General features: G+C 48.8%; 1 protein-coding gene across 3 annotated transcripts in view; it reads right to left on the bottom strand.

The window, feature by feature from the left end:
• MLLT6 (MLLT6, PHD finger containing) overlaps nucleotides 1-24,912 on the bottom strand; it is a 46,723-nt gene that overhangs the window by 21,108 nt on the left and 703 nt on the right. For 2 of the 3 annotated variants that reach the window (XM_026072961.1, XM_026072964.1), the window contains exons 2-8: nucleotides 21,346-21,425; nucleotides 16,310-16,364; nucleotides 14,567-14,676; nucleotides 14,052-14,155; nucleotides 13,253-13,346; nucleotides 11,779-11,886; nucleotides 2,425-2,523 (exon numbers count right to left, since the gene is read on the bottom strand). In XM_026072961.1, coding sequence (XP_025928746.1) covers nucleotides 2,425-2,523; nucleotides 11,779-11,886; nucleotides 13,253-13,346; nucleotides 14,052-14,155; nucleotides 14,567-14,676; nucleotides 16,310-16,364; nucleotides 21,346-21,425 — 650 coding nt within the window. The remainder of the gene's footprint in view (nucleotides 1-2,424; nucleotides 2,524-11,778; nucleotides 11,887-13,252; nucleotides 13,347-14,051; nucleotides 14,156-14,566; nucleotides 14,677-16,309; nucleotides 16,365-21,345; nucleotides 21,426-24,912) is intronic. The other variant, XM_026072963.1, reaches the window with a different exon arrangement.

The raw sequence follows: 24,912 nt of genomic DNA, 5'->3' as shown, positions 1-24,912 counted from the left end.
ACCGTCTGCCCTCGCTGCCGCCGGCCATGGGGGCCTGCTCTCACCCAGCTGCTCCCCACAAAAGACCTGTGACTGTGTCACCCGCAGGGTTGATCCCTGGGGAGTTTATGCTCCGGTTCACTGGGTAACTTGGTGGTTCTCAGGACAGGAGAAAACCATGGAGGGGATAAAAGAGTTGCCCAAGATCTTACAACAAGCAAGTGGTGAAGAAAGGAACAGACTCCAGCTCTCTTCAGACTCTAAGAACTACTAATCTAAGACCCACAAAGGACAAAGATGGTTTTGGCTTTGAAGAGGAAACCTGTGTGGACACGCTACCTTAGGGCATCTCAAGGTTTTACATTAGACCAACCAGTACAACGTTACATTTGTGCAACTATCTAGAAAATCTCATGCAACCGTCGACTGAGGGGTTTGTAGAGGGTTGTAGCAGGCTGCTGAGCAGCTCTCATTGATCCAGAGTGGGAACCTTTGGTCACAAGGAGCTTGAACAATGTTTTGGGATCTATGCACAAAAAAGCAAGGGAACATACTCACTGTTATGAGGATTAATAATAACTCCCTAAGGAAACACTAAAACCTTGTCACTCAAGCACAGCTACAGTAATTAGGGTCTCCTAAATTTTAGCTTACAAAGAGTTGAAAGCTGCCTGTAAAACTGAACTACACCGTTCCCTCCTTATTTATAAAAGTCTGGCAGGGCTCTGGAGGAGACAGTGGGTAATTGTCTAACAACTACTCTAGCTGGCCAAGAATCAGGTTTTGGATTTCAGTTTAGCTTGAAAATAATCTTCTTAAGCCATCAGTTCCTGACAGCTCTGTTAACTGGGTGAATCTGCTACTCCCAAAAGTCAGAGCTGAGCTGCCCTAACCTGATTACAGGTAAGCCAGGAGCAATCGCAGCTCAGAGGATATTCCTCCCTTCTGTCCCACTGCAACTTTCTGCTTCTCCCAGCCTGAGACCCATGGGGCATCTCTTCCCCATTTCCGGGTTTAGCTTCACAAAGAACATAGAAAATTCTCTTCAAGTTTAACCCAAAACAGCCCTGTGCTGATCTGCAGGAGCTTCCATTCCTCCACACTGCCCCTGCACTGCTTCTCACACATGAAGATACTGCCAGCCTGGCAATTTTAATTTTCACAAGGCAGCTCTGCCATGGAAAAGACACACGAGCCTTTCCAAGTAGCATTTCTGTGCACAAAAGGACACCCCTGGGACACACTGTTTATTTGTTCTAGCAGGAGCCAGCCCCAGTCCTACTCTCACTTATACCAGAACAGGCCTGCTAACGAGTAGCTTTAGTTTACTTTCCCGATACAGAGAGGAGAGTATGACTCCAAAGGTCAAGGTGCTGGAGTAACCTCACTTGTTCCCTGACCCAGTACAAGTGCAAACTCGGCCTTCACCTTGTTCCATGCAAGTTTGAGGCAAGTTCCACTGTGTCTATTCTGCTTTACTGGAGTTTGGAGCTGGCACAAATTACAGAAAACTCAGGGCTGTTCTGATTTACAGCCAGGTGCAAAAGCCCAAGTCAGCAGCACGGCTCCAGGAGTGAACAGCAGAAATACACTGATATCCTGACCATGCCCCACCAGTCCCACGAACCCTGGGCATGGGGCAGAATCAGGGCAGAATAACCCACACAATCCAGGGAGGTCTTCCCAGTGGGGCACCGGGCTGCCTCTATACCTTGGGAGCAAAATAGGCTGCCATGCTGTACCTCTCCGCCTGAATTCTCCCTGAAATGGAGAGCCTGGTGGGGTATCCCGAAGCTTCATCAGGCCCACTGATAAATGGACATGAAATGCTTCGAGAGCACTGGGCAGAAGGAATTAGTGAAGGGTCAGTGTTACTAAATGGGACTCAGACTCCTGTTGTCCCTAATTACCACACAGTAAAGCTACCTCTATTATGCATCTGAAGACCTTCCGTGCTTGTAAGATTGTCTGGTTTTTCCTCCCAGCTATATCACTTTGTCTAATAAAGAATAACACCTCCTCCCACAAGCCTTGCCTTGCTTATCCACCTGCCTGAGCTGTTTACAATGTGGCAGTAGAAAAGGCCAAAGCATGGATATTTATCTATTCTGCTCTATTCTGAGCTTTAAATCTGAACATCTGCTGCAGAACAGGCTGGCACTTACAGTTCAATCACTTGGGAGTTTAGCTTCATGATTGTGTCGTCAGTGCTGACAGAAACCAAGACAGCTGCCATGTTAAATTCCCAAAGTGGGCGTTGAGATGGGGAGTCAGGCAGAGAGAGCAAGAATGTGACAAATCAGGAATCAAAATAAGTGGACAAAGCCCGTTCTCAGCTCCTCTGCATTGTCCTTCCCACTTCCTAGCAAAGCCAGTGTCGATAGTTTCCGCCGCCCTCCCTCTCTCCGCCCTCATCCTCACATTAGCATCCTGAGGGTTCAGTACCTTCTCCGGCGCAACGGGGACTGAGGATGGCGTAAGGCTGGTGGGAGATTCCGGACGTTTTTTGTGCTTCTGTTTAGGTCTTTCCTTGTCCTTCCGACTCTGCAAAAGAAACCAGAGAATACTGGAAGGCTAACTTTTCCTCTGCTGAGAATAGCAGTTGTAAGGGAAAAGAAAGGAGGGTGTGTAGGGGTGGATTTACAACCATACATTCATATTCCTCTTTCCTTCTCCACCCAGCCACACAAGCCCAGTATCCCCTCCCCCACATCCCAGCTTCTGGCTGGGAGCGTCCCACTATCTCTACCCCAGCTGCAGCCAACATCTGGAGTGCAGAATATCAACAGAAGCCCCAGAATCAGTTTATGGTAAGATGATAGGGAAAGATTTAACAAGCTCTGGCTGGTTTCAAGAAACCTGAGCTTTCCTCTTGCTATTTCCCCAAAGGGGCTCTGTGCCCCCTTGCCCTCGCGCTCTACCTTCTTCAAAGGTTTCTCAGATCCACCCTGTACAGTCCATGGAAGGATCCTGTTTTCGACACATGCTGCACATGCACAGGTAAGGAGATCAGTCAGTGGAGATCTCAGAAACTAGGCTTGAACCTAACCCGGAGATCCTCCACATTTCCCCTCCCAACAGACAACAGCTGGTCCGGGTTCATCTCTGTTAGCAGGAGCCAGGCTATTTAGTTTGATTTCTTCATCCTGTTTTTTCTCTCACTAAAGCGTCAGTGAAGCCAATGGGACTCTCCAGATTGCAAACCAAGGAAAAATCATGGCCTGAGAAACACCGAGTCCTGGTTTTATAATCTCCTGGGGAATAAACTGTAACCAAGGTGACTGTTCTTATGTGGTGCTTTATAGATGTTTGTGCTAAAACCGAGATGATCTCAGTGGATGGACATTACTGAAAACGTGGAGCTGTGCAGAAGGCTGTGGCTCCCACTGAAGCCAGTGGGGTCTGCGGGTGCCCGGGCCATCTGGCAAATGGGATGGATGGACAGAGCAGCACGCTCCAGCAAGCACTCTCACTTCCTCGCTGTCCCTCAGCTGCATGTTCCCATGCAGACACACTCAGCGAACCACAAGAGCTTTTCTGTGCTACTGATCTCAGCTAAAGATGGGGCCTTCTTGGCTGAAGCTGCAGAAACTTTTATGCGCAGTTCCAGACTTCCCAGTTTGGTCGCTGGTGTGTGGGCCAAGAGCTGCTGTCACACATATACCTGCACGAGATGCAGGGCTTAGAAAAATCCATCCTCTTGTTTCTGAGACCTTTCTGGGGGAAAGGATGCTTATTCTGGTACAACTCCCTCACTATTCTAGAAGCTGAAGCAGAGCCCTTATTCTGGGCTGAAGGTGTGTCCTGTCCATGGGAGTTCATCGATTCTCCAGAAGGATGTTGATTGCTTCCTCATGCAGGCAAAGCCCTGAGGCTACAGCTGCCACCATATGCCAAAGATGGGATGCTGTCTGAGGGAGGATGCAATTGCAGCACATATATGAGATTCATAGTATGTTTTTTGAAGACAGAAGTGTCTGGAATAATTAGTTCAGGAGACAATAAGCTAGATGGGAAAAAAGGGGCATGAGGAGGGTCAGGGCAGGAAGAAAAGGCTAGAGGAAGCAGGAAGTGAAGCAGAGGTGAAGCAAAAGCGCTCCAAAAATCAGCACCTTCCACTGTGGTTTTGGCTGAATTTTCAAGGCACTTGGAGAGGAGGCCCACGCTGCAGCCAGCAGCGACTCTGCTCTCATTTCTCCTGGTGTAAATCTGCCACAGCAGCTCTCACCGACACCAGCTGGTGAGGAAGGGAGGCAAATCCAGCCTAGAACTTCACTGCACTTGCTGAGTACCCAACCAAGTATGAGCAATGCTGCCAGCACCCATCACTTTATCACAAGACTCCTGATGTCTAGCATTTCTGCTAAAGCTGTTCAGTTCCTGGAACAACAGCATTCTGTGAGAATCTCTGTTTTCTTTCTTTTTTTTTTTTTTGTTATGTACATTTCTAGCTTTGGCAGTGAGCAAGGAAAGCTTGTGAATGTGATTTCTACAGACCAAGCACTGAAAGACAAATTCAAATGAATTCTTTACTAAAATCTCAGAATGTTTTAAAGGCTTGGGGCTGCTAGTGCTATAAATGCTGACTAAGTCTCATGGGCCTTCTAGGACAGGAGGATGGGGAAAGTGTGGCCCAGACAGTTAAGTGTCTTGCCACAGACCATGTGCATATCAGTGGCAGAGCTGGAACTGGTAGTTCATTACTCCAGTAGTAGCAATAATTTGCACTCACTTAATAGCACACAGCAGAGGGTTTCAATGAGCTCAGGAGGGGTGTTTAATAGGTACATCTCATTTTACAAATGGGGAAACCAGGGCACAGGGGATGAAATAACCTGTGAAGCTTTCACAGAGAATCAGCAGAAAAATCAGGAAAAAAAGTCAGGGATCCCAACCCCACCTGGATACACTTGCCTACTTGCAGATGCTGCCAATGCCACTCACAGAAGCTAGAAACAAAACCAGAAACAGGAGCCAGACACCTCATTACAATGCATTTCGCCAAATAACTGCACAAACCCAGGTCCTAAAACTTCCTGACTACCACAAAACTTATTTTCTCCCTTTCAGCCCCGCCGAATCCCAAATGTATTTCAGTCACGAAGGTGCAACAGGAAGGAATATGATACAATGCTGCAAATGCCAGCAGAGACAGCGCTACCATCATCTAATTTCCCCCGCTGTGGTCAAGATGAAACAAGTCAGAGCCAAGCCATTTTTGGTTAATGGCAATGAACATATACACACTTACACACGCACATGCAAACACACATGTGCACGTGAGGGGAAAAGCAGAAACGTCATGACTGTCACCATACTGAACAATAAAACTTCCCAGAATTTCATTCTGATGGCAACAACCAAACTCACATCCTCCAGCTCCCAAATCTTGGCTGTCTCCTGCCTGAAAATCTCCCTTCACTGTCAGCAATGCAGAGCGTACAACCGCTAACTGAGCAGTCCTCTGCTTGTATGTAGGAGTGCATACATATGTACATATTCAGCAAGAACCCAGCCTGCACAATGGGGACCAGATTTCTGGAACGCCTCAGCTCCCATTTAGATGCTTGAATAAATGGTCAAGTTTTCCAAAAAGCTCAGCACTGGTATTGAGTTCTTTTGAAGATCTGGGCCCAACTACATGTGCCGAGCAACCGCACTTGAACTATTTAGAAAATCTGTCCCACAAAGACCAGTCTCTGTGCTCTGCTCAGAGGGCTGCACTGAAACCAGAACCACCGCAGCTAGATGAGGAGCCCGACTGCTCTGTCAGTGCAAAGAGCCGCAGGCCGTGCAGGCACACCTTGCTCCTCGCGGTGCTTTCCAAGCACTTCTCCCCTTCCCACTCCTCCTCCTCTTGCAGGCTCCTGTGTCACCCTGCTCGGGCAGGGCAGAAACCCGCAGGCCCCGGAGGCCAGGAGCTCTCTGGGCTGCAGCCAGCTGCCCTGAAGTTTTGCCAGAGCCCGGATGCTCGCTGCTTGTGCGCACTCAGGAGTACCCGTCTCCCACCCTCATGGGTCCAGTTACTCTCCAATATTTTTGGGTACTCAGCCAGGCAAAAGGATGTGACACCTGCTCCAGTATTATCGGGGAAATGCACTGCCCTGGGTTAACACTGCACATCACTTAACCCCGTCACCCAGCGGGTGTCTTGCAGACGGGCCGGGCTGCACCCAGACCTAGGCGCTGCTGGGAAGGTTGTGCTGGCTGCCCACAGAGACAACGGCACTGAGGCTGTCACACTACGTGCCCCCCCCTGGGTATCCTGCCTGTGTTGACAGGCACTCAGACAGCCTGGGGCATTCCCCAGCACGCCCCAGAGGCATTTAAACGTGCGGGTTCCCTCCAGGAACCGGAAGGCTCCAAATGCTTCCTGCAAGAGCCACAGGGTGCAAAGGGACCGGGGAGGGCAAGCGCGAGAGGAGGGAAGCAGCGCTCTCAGCTGCCTGTCAAGTCCCCCCTCCCCACCTTGCTTTCCTGTCCCAGCACCTCCTCTCCCCTGCACACACACACTCTCCTCTGCGAATCTTTACAGGCAACTTTACAGACGGTGCAGCCATTGGAGCCACTGCCAGCAGCCCTGCCTGCCTGCAGAGCCCTGCCCGGCTGTGCCATGGAGCAGGGGCCGGCAGGACTCAGGGGAGGAGGAGGAGGAGGAGGAGGGAGGGAGGATGCCCTGTGAGGGCAGGAAACCTTTGAACGCCCCCTCCCATCCCTGCAAGCAAAAGCCGAGCCCTACCTTGCAGCCGCTCGGCGCTCCCTGCTGCAGGCTGCCGGGCTGGGCGAGCTGCGGTCTGCAGGGAACATGAACCTGCCCCCAGCAACACGCTGCATAGGAAGCGAACTCTCCCCGTGCGGGACTGAGCAGCTGGGGCTTGGCATGTGGGCACGGAGCAGGCCAGGCCTGCGGCGGGGGGAGCGCGGCCGCATCGCATCGGGGGCGTGCCGGCGACACAATCTCCCTCCGAGCTCCTCGGCGCAGGAGGAACGAAACGGGATCCCTCGCTGCCAAAAAGGGCTGTGCACAGCTCCTCTTGCTCCCCCCACCGCCGCCTCCCCTTCCTGGAGCCCCCTCTTCTCATCTGCTGGACACCAGCAATTGGAGCATTGAAAGGAGCTTGGGCAGGGGAAGGAGGGAGGGCAGAGCCGGGAGCTGGGAAGAGCCAAGCGGGCTCTGCTGCTCCCTCCCTCCTTCCCAGGCTCTCTGAACTCCCTCGCCTGGAGGAGGAGGAGGAGGCCGGGCTCCGGGCTGCAGCCATGGCAGCCGCGGGGAGGAGGAAGGCAGCCGGGGGCAGAGGGGCACTGTAAACCCCTGTCTCCAACCTCGCTTGTGCCACGGCTGCTCCGGGCTCTCGGGGGTTGTTTTGCATTCAGCAGGGGCAGAAATGCCCTCCGAGCGCGTGACAGTTTTTGCTCAAGGACACACGAGCAGCCCTAGCCGGGCTCTGCACTGTGCCCTCAAACTGGTGCTGCACCCCCTGCTAAGCGGCGGGTTTGCTGGGGACAGCTAAGCGCCTGCCCAGAGAGGCGGTTGAGGACACTATAAAACAAGGCTTCTATGGTTAGATTAGAAACCAGCTTTAGGTGCAGTCCTCCTTCCCCTCAAAATCTGCGCTGGTCTTGCAAGCAGTCATCTGCATCCCGCTTGGAAAAATGTCCACTTTGCCCTTTGGCGCCTGTGTGGAAACAAAACTCCAAGAGGCGGACCTGGGTCACCAATTTAAATGCGAACACAAAGCCCCTCACAAAATCCGCCGGGTTTAGTTTTCAGCCCGGCACAACTTCTCCACTGTGCGAAATCTGCCAGGCCAGATCCTTGGCTCGTTTCCTCCGCTGGCATCAGGTCTAGACAGACTGGCAACGGCGGCGGGGAGAGGCGGCTCTGCCGTGCATCTGCTCGGCCACCACGGCACCGGCGGCTCGGGCACTGCTCTGGCCGGTGCCAAAGGGCGCAGGGGGACAGCACAGCCACAGCCCTTGCACCTCGCTGAAGTCACCCGTGTGGCTGAAGTTCAGGAGCTAAAGGTGTGTTAGGATTTCTGTACCTGGACCCAAGGTACAACTGCAGGTGGCTTTATTTGCTCCAAGCGCCTCTCTCTCTTTTCCATGTCCCTGGAAGTCTCCAGGCTGCTCCTCTCATAAGGATGTCCCATATCCAAAATAAGAGGCCCCTGATTTTGGTCCTGGGTTCCAGGTGTTCACTAAGAACAGCACCAGCTGCGTGTCTCTTCCCGTGCGGTATATGCCTAAAAACGTTGTAGCGTTTCAGAGAGGTACGTGCTTCCGTCTGTTCTGGGTGTGACAAATTTCATCCACGGAGCATGGTAATTTTTTTTGCAAGTTTCAAGCAGACAATATAGGTGACAGAACATCTGTACTTCATTCAACCCCTGTGCGTCATCCAGCATTTTCTTGGTATTTAGCTATTGTTTTCTTTCTTTTTTTCTTTTTTCTTTTTTTAAACAAACAAACGCTGCAAAGGCTCCCACAGGGTAGAGCGCACATATTGCAATACCAGCACCAAAGAAATAAATGGTGCTGGCTTTGCTCAGGCCTGCTATGTTCTGAGGAAAACCCAAAGCCTGGAGCTCTCCCATCTTCAGGGCGGCACAGAAGGAAACGCTTGAGTTGGTATCATCTGCGCCTGCAAGGGGCGGGGGATCCCAGCACCGGCGTGGAGTCCCACATCACAATTGTCCCTTGTCCCGCGGAGAACAAGACTCTTCAGAAATGTCGAGCTATTATACAGCAGGGTTTAGGAATCCAAATCCTGAGTCTTTACTCTCTTACTACTCCCACTGAAGCCACTGTGTCAAATCCTCTGCTCCTAACTTAGTCATTACTGCAGGCAGAGTTTTCCTTCAGCAAAGCCTAAGTAAACAGTCACGGCCCTAAATCTGCAAGTGAGCTGTCAGGCACGGAGCTCCTTGCGGAGCGGAGAGCCATCGGAGAGCCATCGGCACTGCAGCTGGGGGACTCACGCAGGTGCTCTGGCCTGTCTGTAAGAGTTCGGCTCCCCTGCGACGCATCCAGCTCCGGGGAAGGGGCCAGCCGCCGCACCGCCGGGCGGGCTCAAGAAGAGGAGCCGGTGTCCTTCAGGTCAGCGCAGCAGCACACCCAGTTCCCCTGGAACGTGCGCAATCAGATCACGCACCGCTAGTCACGTACTCCGAAGCCACGTGGGAAGCAAAGGCTTAACCCCCTCTTCGGGTGCCCCTTCCAGTGCTCCAGCCCCGCACAGCCAGACCTTGCTCCCGGCACTTCACAGCTGCTCCCAGACCTGTGAACTACTGGGCACCTCTGGAAGCAGGGAGTGCTTTCCTTCTCCTGTGCATCTCAGCTGCTTTACACACTTTTGGGTGCCTTTGCACCCCCTTTCCGTGCCGATTCCTTCTCTGCAGGTGGAAGGTGATGATTTTGCACTTGCATGGCCCCCTGGACAGGCCCCTGGATTTGCTGCTCGCAAACACAGCATGAGCCATCGGGAGGGGAGAATTCCTGCACATTTGTGAGGAACCCAGAGGCTAACATTAGTGGCAAGCACCACTGAAAAGCCTATAAATAAATCCATATTCCTCCTGTTTTCGCTCTCCCCCTGGCGCTGACCTGCTTTCCAGCTACAGCTTGGAAACAGCACCTCCCCTGCTCCTACCTGCCAGCCACGTGACCGCGCTCCCACCCCCATGACCAGAAGCTGTGTAAATATAGAAACCCTCTTGCAGTCCCCAGCCTCAGACTTGCACGTCTGTCAGTTATAATTACAGCTGAGCTCTCCAAAGCTGCTGCCAATCACCCCGATCCTGCCCTCTCCCCCACCCCCTCCGCCTGGTTGTTGGCTAAAAATAGCACATTCCAGTGCAGCGGTTCACCTTGTGCCAAGCGCTCGCTCGCCCTGTCCATGGCACAGATGCTCTTTCTCCCTCCTGCCTCCTCCTTTCCTCACAGCAGCTGAATATACACGAGAAGTAAATACTCCCAATCCGATCGAGCCTTGTCGACAGTAGGAAATTTACTGACTTGATGTCAGCAACGGGGTATGCATGACTTTGTACGTGCGCTCTTGGAAAGTGAGGTTTGCCTTGTTTGCCCACGTATCAGGTACAGTTTGGGCAAGCTTCCCAAACACAAAATGGGCATGTTGGGCAGTGTTTCAAAGTGGATATAGAGGGATTAACCTCTGTAAATAAAAAGAGCAAGGATGACTTTCATGGCAACGCAGTTTCTGGACTTTCAGCTGGGCCTGCCAGGAGGGTGCCAGTTGGTATTAGCTGATGGCCATATTGCTTTTGAAAGCCTGGATGCCCTTGTCCCCTGAAAACTGGGCTGAGATCCATCAGACTTATTCCACATAACCCACTGGAGTGCCATCAGGCTGTTCTGGATGTGGGTCACTATCATTACCACTCAAATTCATTTGTTTATTTGTTGTGAGGATGCCTACTGCAACAAAAAGCAAACAAGCAAACAAGAAGTAAACAGCTAGGCACCTATGGCGAGACTTAAAAGATTCACACTGTGATGTGCAGGGGTATCACCATTTCTGTTTATATAACACGGTAAATTCGGCTGTCAATTATAGTGGAATATATTCAGAACCTGGCCCATAAAGTATTAAAAAGATAACTGACCATACAGAAAGTATCCCTGTAAAAGTTATTTCTGCTTCAGATTCTATACCACTGTTTTGGATAGGTGGGGTGCAAAAGAAGGCGGCAGTATGATGTTGGGTGTTCTTCATAATGCAAAAGCTCTATTCATCAAGGGATAGGGAAGATTTTTTATTCTGTTAACACTTGCCCTAGAACCTGAATCCTCCAAAGAGTGTGTGTCCTGCCTTTTAGGGCAATTTATTGTTACAAATAATAAATAGCCCACAAGCTTCTGGCCTCCTCATTTCTTTCTGTATAGACTCTTCCACACTGGAACCTGTATCTCTCCCAGAACCCAGGACTTTGCTTGAGATTCTGCATTACACGTTTGCTGCTGTTTTTCTTTGAAATATGAGCCTGTGTCACATGAGTCAGTTGGTTAATTATGAACCTTGGTGTGCTGTTAACATGTCCTGTAACATTGCAGCATTTTTGATGAGTATATCTTAACCAGCAGAGTTAAATAAAAAACTACCATACCAGGCAGACCTGGCATGTGATGCCCTTCTAAATAATTGTTAAATGAAGGTAAGTTATTTTCACAGATAAGACTTGAAGCAGGTGGAATCCCCATGACTGGCTCACTGTGACTAATAAAATACTTTCCATATTATTACTAATTATTGTTGTTGCCTACAATTAAACTGCTGGCTGTGATACAGATTATTAATCAGTATCTTTTCCTCCTTTAAAACTTGAACTCTGGGATCAGAGGACAATGACCTTCAGTTTATGTTCTCTAGCTGCTGCATTTAAAACCACAACCCAAAGTGCTTCCACACAAGTCAACTGATCAACTCAGTAGCTCGAAGCCACAGCACAATGTCATCCTCAAAGTGGGCCAGCCACAAGATAGAAAGGGAAAAGTCACACATTTTATAGGCATGTTCTGCTAGGACCCCTCTGGCATAATTTGAACATGCAAATGTGGCTTCACATTCCCCAGTGGCTGTGCTGCTCTATTTGCATACACGTTTCTAGAGGCCTGTTTAAAAATGCAGCCAGTGTTCAAATCTCTGACTGTGAAACTCTTTGCAGAGTCAGAGTTCACCTGAGGAGCTATCAGCGCTCTCTGCAAACTCTTCCCCTTCTCACCTCCATCCCACGTGACTCTGCTTTTCTGGATTGACAAACGCTGGGCAGCTCTTACCTTCTTTGGCCTTTCGTGGTGGGATACATGCTTCTCTTGAGCAGGGGACGTGGATCGGCTCCTTCTCCCAGCAATGAAGGAGCTACCACCAGAGTGACGCGAGGTCTTCTGAGGTAAGTGGGGAAGGGGAGAGGAGATGGAAAACAGAAAAATAAAAAACAAAAAAGAGAGAGAAAACAGTGCCTATAGATTCCAGCTTTCACTGTTACAACAATGTTATGGTAAAGGGCTTGTCTACAACATGCAGGACCAAATTCTGTGTGTACCAGATGCCCAGCCTGGTTCCTAACGGGGGGACTCACAGTGGGCACAACTAACAGGTTTACAAACAGCATGTAAGTCTAACTCCCCAAACCCTGGGTTCTTGGTGGCCCACGCACAGCAACACATGCAAGAAGAAAGGCCCAGCTGCTGGGAGAGTGCTCTGTAAACAAGATGATAAATGGTAGCAGCAACATTACTTTGACAAGCCAGTCATCCTGAACAGCCGTGTCCGGCTTTCAGCACCAAGCCTAAACCCGTGATATGGGCCCTCAGCAACAGCCAATGCTCAGGCACAGGGGTGGGGGGGTTGTGTGGACAGATGCCCTGTTCTCAGACTCCAGGTATTAGCAGAACTCCTGCCACCTATCTCAGCATCATCAGACTTGATATAGAGCTACACTTGTCTTGGATACTGAGGGTATCTGAAAGGCAGGGAAGGTGTCCTCCGGTTTGACTTGGAGGAGAAGCTGAAGACATCAGTTACTATATGTGACAGCACTGATAAGCAGGAAGGAAAGTGGGAAAGGCCAGAAACAAAGGAGCCACTGAGACATAAAGATGCAGTGAGGGGATCAAGTTTCTTTTTTGCTGGAGGGGGGACTACAGGTGTCTACTAATTATGCAGAAAAGGAAAAGGGTTCTTCTCCTCCTAGTCCTGTAATTAATAGGGGGAAATCCTTTGCTGCAAATATTCTCCAAATGCTGAATAGCTCCAGGTCTCCTCTGGGCTGCTTCCATCCTCAGGCAAAAGTTATGATTGTTCTGCATTACAGGCTCCTGCACAAGGTCCCTGAGCTATACCTCTAATTCTCTGGAACATCAAATACCTTGGCTGCTCTCCTTTCTAGTTTCACACTGCCCCTTGCACCAGAAACAGTGCTTTAGCATCTTTCTTCAAAGAGAAAACATCCCTTTGACTTCTTGGGGCTTGTCTTTCAGCCATATAGAGAGGGCCAGGGAAGCCCAAGGAGATGGGAAGAATTCAACCCCTAGTTTTGAAAACAGGTCTAAAGATGCTATAGAAATGCAAGATCTATATTAACCCTTATTCCTAAATGACTCTGCCTGAATGGCAGAAAAGGGAAGCAGGCTGCAGACCTTGTTTATATGTTCTTGGCATTTCTTGTAGTTCCAGGCACAGATACAATCTAGGATGAAGATGATGCCTTACATGTGACAAAAAATCCACTGGAGGGATGAAGAGACTCACCATTTTATTGAAGTGGTACTTGCAGTAGCCACAATATTTGACATTGTCGACTTCTAGGACTTCCTCTTCACATAAGAGGCCAGCCATCTGGGCACTGAAATACATACAGTCAGGAGGCAGATAAAGCAAATTGTACAGCCAGACTACATAGCCCATCAACAGGCGAACAATTGTTCAGGATACCCAGGCAGGGCTTGGAGTCTCCTGTCCTGCTTGGCAAATGGTTTGCAAGGAGGGAGGAAAAAGTTCAGCGTATTTTTAATTCAAATTAAGATCTCTGAAATTCTGAGTACTTTTCTACCAGATTGTGTTGCAATTTCTGTTTTTCTTAAGGCAGGCCTGGGGGACCAGTAACAATTCCAATGAAAGATGCATCATGAACAAGGAATTCATGTAAAGCTGGGAATCCCCCTATTTTCCAGATAGACAATGTTGTTTTCAGGCTACGAGGCTACATGAGGATATCAGCCCTTAAAATCACATCATGTAGATGACACTCTTGCATGTGCTCTGCTCGAGAAAGAACATTCCTGGACTGTGACTCATCTCTTCTCTTCTTGTATTCCACACAGTCCTAGGGAAATCCCCACCCCTTCATTCTCCCCAGGGAAGGCTCGCTGGTGAAATCTCAGCCATCCTGCGGAAGTTCCCTTCATGAATTGAGCAGGGCTTATATACCCAGGGTGATCAAGGGTGATTTGTCCAACTCCCCATGCCACCTGTTTTGTGTGGCCCCAAAGCCATAGCAGCAAAAACAACAGCTGGGGCAGTTCCTGAGGTGATGCTGTGGGGAACTCACCAGGTGACGTGGAAAGCTTGTCGGCAGCCGTGTCGGTTACAGGCCATGCAGGCTCCCGAGGCTGCTTTGCTCTCCCTGCCCTGCTCTTCACAGATGTAGCAGGTCTGCAAAAAAGAAAAAGTGCTCCCTTAAAGAGACAGCCAAAGTATCTGCTTCACTCTCACTGTTCTTCAGGAGGCAAAGCCTTCAAGAACTCATAACTTTGTGTCCAGTCATCTCCTTCCTACGCCAACACCTCTGGCTTACTTCTCAGTGGGTTGCACAAAACCCATGCATCTTCTTTTTCTCCCCAAATGCCAAATCCCTCTCAAAGGAGGGGATTGCTCAGGCTGCAGAGTTGAAGGAGACAGAAATGGAGGACCAAAAGTTATTTGGAAGAATGGGGATTTACTATATAAGTTATTTTTAAAAGGATCTAAGCACCTAGGAATTAAAATAAAATGAACAGGAGACATGAAAGAATAAGAAGATCTGAAAAAAGCAAGGCAAGCAGCAGAAGAAAGAGGTGGTCTCACCTTGTTAAAACGGTCATGGGGAACATACTGCAGGACAATTGGCTCCATGGTGAGCACGTTGGCAAACTGAACCTCTGGGATGTACAAAGCACAGACGACATGGGCCCACCCTGCGGAAGCAAACAAGACAGAGAGCAGAGATTCACATGGAGCAACTCACAAGATGGTTAAACCCAGAAAGGGCTGCAGACAAGCACGGGAGGGAGAGAAGGAAGAGGGTGTAGGAAGGGAGCCAACCTAAGTTAAATGTTAGATTTGAAATACTGCTTGTTGTAACTTGGTTATGAATCAAATCATTTGTGGATGAACAGAGAGACAAATACCACCTCCAGATTAAATATGAAAGTAGAGATTTCTTTGGGAAAGGATATGCACAATGTTCATTCTCCTTAAAAGCACCCCCTCAGGATCTGATGCCCAGACTTGCTGAAGACCTAACTAAACCATGAAAAACATCCAAACAGTAGATGATGCCGATGGGACAGGTTTGACACGCAGTCCCATACTACTGGAAACAAAGCTCCCATTATTGGCTGTTATCAACGGCTAAAGAAGGCTCTTTTTCAGCAAGCCAAGTTAGATTAAAATCTAAATCCACCAAGAAACACTGCACTTCCCAAATCAGACGTGCAAGTTGAAATTCCATCTGGTCAGGGTAGAACTGAGAAAGCTAGAAGGTCAGGAGCCTTTGGGGGCATACGCGTACTGGTATGTCTACTGCATTGGAAGGATTTTGCCAGAGTAGGACGAATTCACCTGGGTAGGCGAATTCAAACTCCATGATTACAGAATCATTTTACAAAACTGTAAGTACTTGGGCTATATAATTCTGTATAGTGACATGATTATAACACTTCTTGTGCCTGTCTGCAGACCTGACCAAACCACGTAATAACATGTTTGGAAGATGCTATGTTATTATAAAACAATCCCCCAACACAATACTTCGACTATTGCAGTAAGGCTCTTGGCACTGCTCTGACCAGCTCTAACTGATACTTCTACAAAATATTATGGACTCAGAGCTTCTTCTCTAAACATGGGATCTACCAGAATAAAGACCTCCTTGCCTAATTTGACTCTGTGTATTAAGGTAAGCGGCAGGTAGGTAAAGAAGCCTTTCTGAAAAAAAAAAAGATTTTGAGAAAAACAAAGTTTGATCCATACAGCCGATAGCATCAGTAGCTGCAAGCTCTGATAACCGAAACCAAACTCCACAGCGCTTCATGGCACCAGAGGCTGACATGCATCAGTGATGAGGAGATAAGTCCCGCAGAGAGAAAACATCTTTACTTGGTCCTGGTCCCCTGCTCTCAGATGGGGACTCGTCTCCAGTGCAAGGCTGAGGTTCAGCTAACTCGAGGATCACACTGCTGCTGCGCAACCGTGCAGCAAATAACCCAGCAACCTCCACATTTCTGTAAGCAAGGCCAGATCGTGCAGTGATAGCAGCGGGGCTGAGCTTAAGAAACAGCATGTTTTGCAGCCCGGGCTTCAACGTCAGCTAGAGCCCGGGCAGGTTTCCCCACCCGCGGAAGGGAAGAGCCTTCTCCCGGCAGAGGTTTCCGAAGGTGAAGTTTTGTGAGAAAAGGCAGAGCGTTTCTCATTTCTCTGGGGCTTCCATCCCTCCCTTTCCGGCGATGTCGGTTCAGAAACGAATTGCGCTGCGCCGGGAACGGCTGCCGAGAGCCCGGGAGGCAAGGCAAGAAACGAGGGGCTGCCCGTGGGCGCGGAGGTACTCACCGCCATTGTCGGTGCGCTTCAGGGCGCCGTCCTTGTGGGGGCACAGCTCGCATCTCTTGAAACGAAAAAAGAAACAACAAGTTTAACCTAAAGTCTCAGGAGCCCGGGGTCAGAAGAAGAGATGATTCATTTACAGCATGGTTAGGAAAATTGCTTTCAAAGAGAGGAAGTGGGAGAAGGGCGCAGAGTGGTTTGCATGCAACGAGATGCCCTGACACAGCTAGATAGCATCGTGTCTGACTGGCGCTTGGACCGAGGCTCTGGGAGAACCTTGACTTTCATGGTTTTTTTTTAAGAAAGTTTCTAGCCTTTGCGGTCGGGGAGTAAAACTGAAAAACATGACTCAGAAAGCTGAAGGCAAATAAAAAGGACCCGCTGGCAAATAAAAAGGACCCATTACCTATCTTTTTCCTCTTTCCTTCCTTCCTTCTTTCTTTCTCTTGAGATTCTTTTTTTTTTCCTGCCAATCTCATGAATTGCGGGAGGGGATCAGTCGGGATGTTTTCGGACAGATGGATGTGGGGGGCCGCGGCGAGCCCGGCCCCGACGCCCCCGGCCCCTTCTCCCCGGCGTGGGGAAAGGCCGAGGCGGGACAGGGAGGACGTGAGGGGAGCCAGGGCATCCCGCCAGGCCCTGCCGCCAGCCCGGCCGTGAGGGAGGTCGCAGCGAGGCCTCGCCCGGCTCCACATCTCCTCCCCGGTGCTGCCGCCCACTCGCTGCCTCTCGGGGGAGACCGTGGGGGCAAAAGAGGGGGGGTTCTCCACAGCGTGGGGCGAGGCGAGACATCACGGCGTCCCCTCACCACGCGCCGGTCCCCCCTCGGTGGTGGGGAGGCCTCTGAGGTGCGCGAGGCCCCGCACGGCGCCGCCCGGACCGAACGCCTCGCCTGGCTGCTACACGGCGAGTCCTCGCGTTCGTTTTTACTGATTTCAGGCCTGCCAGCCCCGTTGCAGCTGCAGGTGGCTGCCAGGTGAGGCTGAGAGCGTTTGGGGCGGCTTTCGGGGTGCCCGCCCCGTCTGCGGCCCCGGCGCCGCAGCTGGGAAAGGCGAGAGTGGGCTGAAAACGGGCTCCCCCCGCCCCCCATGGCACCATCCAGGGAAAACGTCTTTTCGTTTTGTTTTTTTTTGGTCTTTTTTTTGTCTTTTTTTTTTTTTGTCGGGTTTTTTTTTGTTCGGTTTAAAAAGCGAGCGCCTGAATTTCTGCAGTGCGAAACGATTTTTCTCTCCTTTCTTAATGGAAACATCTAGTTTGTTTTTTGTTTTTTGTTTTTCAAAAAAAAAAGCTGCTCTTCTGTGAAAAATATGCTTCATCAGAAAGTTTTGAAATGAGCTGTCATCACAAAGGCGATCGCAGTGAGGCGGTGGCTTTTACTGCTATGAGTGTGCGCAAGCCGCTGTTCTCACTCGCCTGCCTTTTATTTTTTGTTGTGTTCATCGGCTCTAGCAAATCTCGCGCTCAACGGGACAGATGTTCCCAAACCACCAAAAAAACCCACCAATACATTAAGCAATAACTGGCCCAGCCTTGCCCCTCCCAGCCAAAGCACCTGTCACTGGATAGTCCTTGAGGACCTTCCACAAAGGTAGACTTCTTAAAGCAAGCTCAAGATTTCCTCTGCTGGAATTTTTAACCCTTGGTAGACCCGGCACAGTATATAAAATTGCTGCAAGACCGTGTAGAGCAGGGAAACTGAGGCGGGGACCAAAAAATTTCCGCGGGACTCGAGTGTGCGGGCTTGTCAAACAGGCACCTGCGGCCCGCACAAAATCCGTGCGATAAATGTATAAATAAGAGATGAGGGGACAAAGGCCAACGCCGTCGGCATCGCTTTCCACGCAGCTTAGCCTGAAATATGGGCGACCCCAGGAGGTATTTCACACTACCGCTGGTTAGGCCCAGCCTGGCAGAGCAGCGGAGAGCTGCTCTCACGATTACTATGGAAAGCCCGGCAAAGCCGAGACAGAAAGAACTGGGTTAACTGAGACACTGTAATAAGAAATTTGCACTTGAAAAGGCCCCTCCGTCCTCCCCTCCACCCCTCAGATCAAAGCGGCTCTCCCACCACGCGATTAGCAAAGCTCTGATTGTAACAAGAGGGGTTAACAGCTCCATCGGGCCCCACACAAGACTTTTAATAGCCCTGCTTCTAAATGACAGCTAAAGCCTTCACATGATCCCTCACATGAGTGCCCTCTGGCCACTGCAGCTCACCGGGCTTCCTAGACAATTTGATTACAAAGTGGATGGGCTTTCAGTTGCTTACTGTAAGCACAATAGGGTCCATGGCATCCTTTAGGGACCTGAACATCTGAGGAGGGTTTATGAGCAGGGATTAGCGGTACCTCTTCCTTTTATTCAACCTGCCTAGGCCTAGGCGGTCTCCGGGGTTTTTATTTCAGCTCGGGGAAAAGAGCAGAGCTGGTTGATTAAAACCAGGTTGTGGTGGCTAAGGTTAGAGCTTCTGACCCGCTAGGTCTTCCACCTCAGAGGATGTACCAACAAGTGATTAGACTGACCAACTGCAGTTAGGACTCCTGATTTCCCTTTCCTAAACTGAAGGGGGGGGATGGTGTCTACACTAGCTGAAGGAGAGAGACAGAAATCAGGAGACCTATGTTTTAAAACCTTCACTAAGACATGCAGTATTCTTCATGCCTTCAAATCGCATTGTCAAAGCCGAAATATCAATATTTAGCCAAGAAACATGTTTGTTATGGACAAAGCTTGTAAACTGCTTTAAGATTCTTATGTGAAGACAGATGTGGAAAGAAAAACATTACTGTTTTTCAAAGGAGTTTGCCATAGAGCCTTTGTCAGAGAAATCCGAGTACCAGTTCATCCTCCTGTTGACAATGTGTTTTGCACTCAGAGAGCAGCCGCTCTCATTCAAGATCCGCAAAGCAGTGTCTGCAGGCGGATAATGCTCCTTCCACAGCTGGAGAAAGCAAGGCACAGAGCGGTGTAGCGAAACCCAAGGGCGGTGGCAGAGCCACACCCTCCGGTCCCTCCGGACTACGAAGTACAAATTCAAATAGTGTTTTAGCAGCGGGGCCAGGCACAGATCTCCTAAGACCTGACTCATTTCCCTTACTCTGATCATGCTGCTCCCTACATCAAAGAACTAGATTCTTTTCATGTATGTACCCATCTGCGTGTCTGTTGCTATGACTGCTGGTGTTTAACTCAAAAGGTGAGGGATTTAGATAGGAAATCATCCCCAGCTCTGCTTCGGAAGGAAGATTATCACTGTTCAGTTACAGTAGCAGGGCTGATTGCCACATGATTGAATGGCATGACTGAAGCCCACCGCGCGTTGTCTAACAGATTTTACCGAGGGCGAGTTAAATAAGGAGCCACCTGCAGGGGTATTGTTTTCTTGATACCTCGGAGGCAGTTTGAAGTGTATAACGTACGAGTGAAAAGTTACAGTCCTTCTTGCAATGAGCACAGGTGAGGAGGACTTGTGTGTACATGTATTACTCCAGCTTAGATGCCATTTGAATTGTAACTAACACTGAAGAGCTGCTCTTTGTCTGCACAGCTGGGAGAGCGGGGGGAAAGAGGCACGTGAAATCCAAATTTCTCTCTTTGCTATGATACTATCTGCATGATATAAAACCACTCAAAGACACATTTGATCTTCTTCGCTGCAGTGTGCATAAAAGCAGTATTTTACAATGGTAAAAGAGTTCAGGTCTGAAAGACTGGTCTTGTGTACACTCCTACTTCCAATGAGGAATGAGTTAATGCAACGTAGAAAGCATGGTACAGATACCTAATTCCCCCATTCACTCATCTTTGCCAAGTTCTTCGCCCATCTGTGAAACAGATTAAACTTTTGTATTGCAGCAAGCACAGAGAACCCAGCTGAGATGGAGTACGCTATTTGCTCAGGCCTGCACAGATATGTGCATTCAGAGGTCACCTACATCAACTTTACTAGGTGTGTACTTTAGAATAGATTTAGCTAAATCAGTTCAGAAGGCAGTGCAGGCATTAATAAATGTTGTTTGAGTTGATTTAGGCCTTGTGAATTTGAGAAAAGCCAAAGTTTAATTTAAATGCATTTTTAATGAAGTGAAGGGGGGAGAGCTATCTTGGATTTATTGTATGGTAAGTGCATATATACACAAGCAGCATCTGTGGCATAACTAGCACAAAGATCTACCCCCTGGTCTCTTAGCATTTGGTTAGGGCAGCCGTATCTGATGAGGACTCACATGGGAAGTTAGTGCAGAGTAGTTAGTCTGCTATAAACTCACAGCCTAGTTTACTGCACAAGTAACTCTGCCACATAGACAGACCTAAGAAGCAGCGCTGGCCTGATTGTTTCCACTTTCCTGCCTCACCGGGAAATGCCAGAATTAATTAAGAACATTTGTAAAGTGTTCTATACTGCTAAATTGCTACTTAGACAGAAACCAAACCCTGATCCAGCTTCCTGTCATTCTCTACGCTGTTTAACAAACTCGGAAGACTTTATGCAGGAGACAGTTGCTGCAAGCGAGACATGAATGCCAATCCGCCCTGTCAGTCAGTATGATAATTTATACAATACAGCAGCATCTCAGGTGATGCCAACTTTCCTCCACTCCAAAACTTTCTGAGCAGTTGTAGGGGAAAAGCTGCAGGGATGCCACCTTTTAGAAGAATGCCATTATTTTTTAGAAGATTGAGGGATCTAGACTCAAAACTCTTTGGTCCCCAATAACTTGCTTAAAAGTCCCTCTGGCAGCATGTTCATCAGAATGGCTAAGACCAACATATAAAACTGTTTGATATAATTATTCCTAATGTCTAAGCAAGAAATCAAGGAAAGGATTTTAAAAGAGAGTTGGTCTCTCAGAGAGGTGAGGGGTGAGTGCCTTGTCCAAAGTTATATAGGAGCTAGAGCCAGGATTACAATCCCGATCGTTCTGAATGCCAGGCTCCATCACTTTTGTCAGTGGACCACACCGCTTCCAGTAGAGGGATGAAGGGGAACAAACTAACCTATTTAGTGTAAGTACAAGTGTGCAAGCGTGTTTCGTACTCACCACCCTGGCGGCTCTCTCTTGAGATTCACATTTTCGACAGAACCAGGGTCCGGTTGGAACCTGGACAATTCCATAGCAAGCTGGAAGAAAAGCAGAGAGAGTTCATTTGACCATCTTCAAACCGGCTGTTTAATTTCTCCGGTGTACATGAAAGTTTGCCTGAAAGAGCTTTGTCAGCCAGAGGTGGATGACAAAAACAAAAATTAGATCCAAATAGTATTTTAATCCCTTTTCTAGTTTCCAACATCTAGCAACAGCAGACAGCCCTTAGTAAAGGTCCAGTTCCTTTACCTCCCTGCTCAATGTATTTTCTTAGGATACCTGACTCTGGTCTGCTGCACTCAAAAAGATGTCCACTCTGAAGCAGATTTTTAAGGTCAAGAGAAACCATTAGATATGAACTCCTACGTAACACAGGCCGTATTATTTCAGCCAGTAAACGTGGACATGAAGCAGTGAAGTAACTTGCTTAAGTTCTCACTACACAGCTGGAAGTAGAATCCAGAGGCCAATACCTTCCCCCACTGGACCATGTTGCTGCTCTTCAACAGACTCATCTCTAAATGCCTGTTTCAAGAAGTGGGGGGTTGTAAAAGTGAAGAGAGTTCTCCTCTGAGCTGCATTTTTGAGGAGAACTCAGCACCTAAGTAAGTTGCCAAGTTTTTGAAAGTGCTCAGAACTGAGCAATTCACAGTGTGATAAGTTCATCCAAGTTTTCAAATAAGCTCATACCCAATATGAAAAATTCTTCCTAAAATCTGGCCTAAATGGGAACAGAGTGCTTCATAAACTTGGTCTAATTCTGGCCCACTGAATACAATAGGAGTAAGTTCTGTAATTTCTTACTCCTTAACTTTTCAGGTGTCACTAGTGATCTAAACACAAAATAATGAAATAGAGAGGTATTAGGCACCTTAACCATAATTAAGACTAAGATAAAATCTCAGCAGCAAGGAGGAAATCATCTCAGTGAGAATTCAGATAAACACCCAGAGAACCTCCCATTTACCCTGCATACCCTCAATTTCGTAAGTCATACCCAACAGCAGCCTTTTGCAGCGTGCTTTGAAGATCACTGAATTCAGGCTGTTTAGGACTAATACCGGGAACAGGTTCTGTGTTAATATAAGAGCCTCCAGTTGAGAACCCAGCAGATTTAAACAGAACAGCTATTTTATTCTGTTCTTCTCCAGCAGTTCCATGCACCCTTCTATCACTGCTTTCTGCATCAGTCCTGATTGTCTCAGGGTCTCCCTCTGCAAGCAGAAGTGCCCACTGCTTTAAAGGGGACAACACTGCTTGAAGACCCTTCACCACTTTTGGCAGCCTCCTCTCTCTAACCGTCCAGGGATGGCCTTTGCGAGTCCTGAAGGAAGCATTTCTGACTCTGAAGGGGCTCTTAGCCATCAAGCAAGTGGGTTTAAAGCAACAAAGGCAAGTAAAGACGGGGTAAACAATAAGGTTACGTATGCTCTGGCTAGGGTATAGGAGCATCCCAGGAAAGAACAAATTACATCTTCCTTATTCCACCTTCAAATTTGAGCTGGCAGTTGGAATGGAATCTCAATCACTCGAGACATTTGAAACTGCGTTGGACAAAGCATCTGCAAATATCCTGCTGGAAGCAATCCTGTGATGTTCCCTGGGGGACGGAGCAGACATGACCCCCAATAGGTTTTCTCCATCTCTCTAATGTCTATTACTCTACATGACCCAGGAAAGCGAACGTGATTGTGGAGTTAAACCAAGAGAGCTGACTCCCAGATGAGCCAAGGCATACACATGAGAGAATAGAAACTACATAAAAGCAACGACAGAGGAGCCTGCCTTGAGTCCATCTTTAGCAGTGGGCTTAGGGCCAAAAGCAAGCACTCAGCTGGAGACAGTACTAGCTTCTGTGCCCACTGCTTCAAAAAGAAAGAAAACAAGAAAACGAGCAAAAACACAGAACTTACAAAAGGTAGAGCTGAAAACATTATTTTTAAACATTATTAACTATCTTACAAGATTCTTAATTTCCAATCAGATGTTTTTGTTAATATTTTGAATTTTCTATGACAAGACAACATTTCTAAACATTGTCACAGAAATGATACTGATTTTTTTTTAAATCGGCCCTAATGTGTAGCTTCAACATAAGCTTAAAAAATAGAGGGTTCTTTATTTAATTGTACAATTATTTCAAAAGAGAACTTTGGTTTTGCAAATATTTAAAAGTAGTACAAACTGATACCAAACCCAGTGTGTGATTGTAGAGAATTAGATGAACCACCCTATAGTGCTTTGTTTCTATTTAGTATCTAAAATTCTACCAAAATACCACACTACTGCTAAGTCTGTGACTAGCCTTTAAAGAGAGGGTTGAAGGTGTTTTGAACATCCATTAGGAATAATTATATTCCTTAGGAATTATTATATCCTGAAGCAATCTTCCAAGTCCTCAATATACAGCTACGCTTTTTAAACACACAAACAGTGCCCCCTCTGCGACTTTTCTAACATGTTTTAACTCCACCAAAACAACGCTACACGCCTGCTTACGGTAGCTGCAGCAAGCAGAAAACACGTACAGTCTCCATACCTGTGTGGGCCTAGAAGGAGGCACCTAAAACAATAAAAGCATCACAAATTTGAAACTGTTCTCGCCAGCAAACAGAAGTATCTATGTCCATCTTGGGAAGGGGCACAAAGATGCCAGCGCCCTTCATCCCCCTCCAAAAGAGAGCGACGAAGAAACCCAGTTTCCAACATGTGGTTTGATAAATAACAGGCGGAGCGGCAGAATTACGCCACCAAAACTGAAGGAGGAAGGAGCGTGGCTGCGCGCCGCCGGGTCCCTCGGAGCCACCTCGGAGCCACCCCGGAGCCACCCCGGAGCCACCCCGAGCAGGCTGCTCTGTGACAGCGGACACCCGAGCACCGGCTGTGCCCGCGAGCGGAGAATTCCCCCGCCAGCTTCGCTTCCTCATTTGAACTCCCCTTCAGTCACCTGCTTGTACGTGACCTCTTACTACGGCTGGGAGCGTGGATCCACCGAGCGTACGAAAAGCAAAACAAAGCCCGAGCTACAGCCCCGAAGCCGCGTGTGACAGGCGGAGGGAGGCCGGGCGGGAGCGCCGGGGCCGCCAGCGCGCACCGAGGCACCGAGGGAGCGAGAATACAGGAAGAGGCTGGAGATGTGCTGGTACAGGGATGGGATAATAATAGACGGGAAAACAGACGCGCCAGATGAGACCAGAAAGCTTCACGTTATTCAAAACAAAACCAAACGCGACAACCGCCGTCCCTTTTCGCTGCGTTTAAGCGAAAGCAAATATTTCTTTTTTCTTTTTTTTTCCTTCCCCCTCCGGGGAGCTGAGGAGGGCAAACTTTCCAGCCTGGTACCGGGTGCTAGGGGCGTGCTTCAAGTCATTTAAAATGCAAATAGCCCTTATCTCTCGGCGGAGAAGGGCTGCCTTCCTCCCTGCCCTTGGAGGACGCGGCTCCGGGGCCCCGCGGCCGCCCCGGCAGGGTTAAGCGGGGCCACGCGCGGTCGCGGGCCGGCGGCAGCGCCGGGCGAGGGCCCCG

Source organism: Apteryx rowi, unplaced genomic scaffold (genome assembly GCF_003343035.1).
Source record: "Apteryx rowi isolate R43461 unplaced genomic scaffold, aptRow1 scaffold_354, whole genome shotgun sequence".
In the NCBI taxonomy this organism is placed as follows: domain Eukaryota; kingdom Metazoa; phylum Chordata; class Aves; order Apterygiformes; family Apterygidae; genus Apteryx; species Apteryx rowi.
This window is presented reverse-complemented; position numbering and strand designations above follow the sequence as displayed.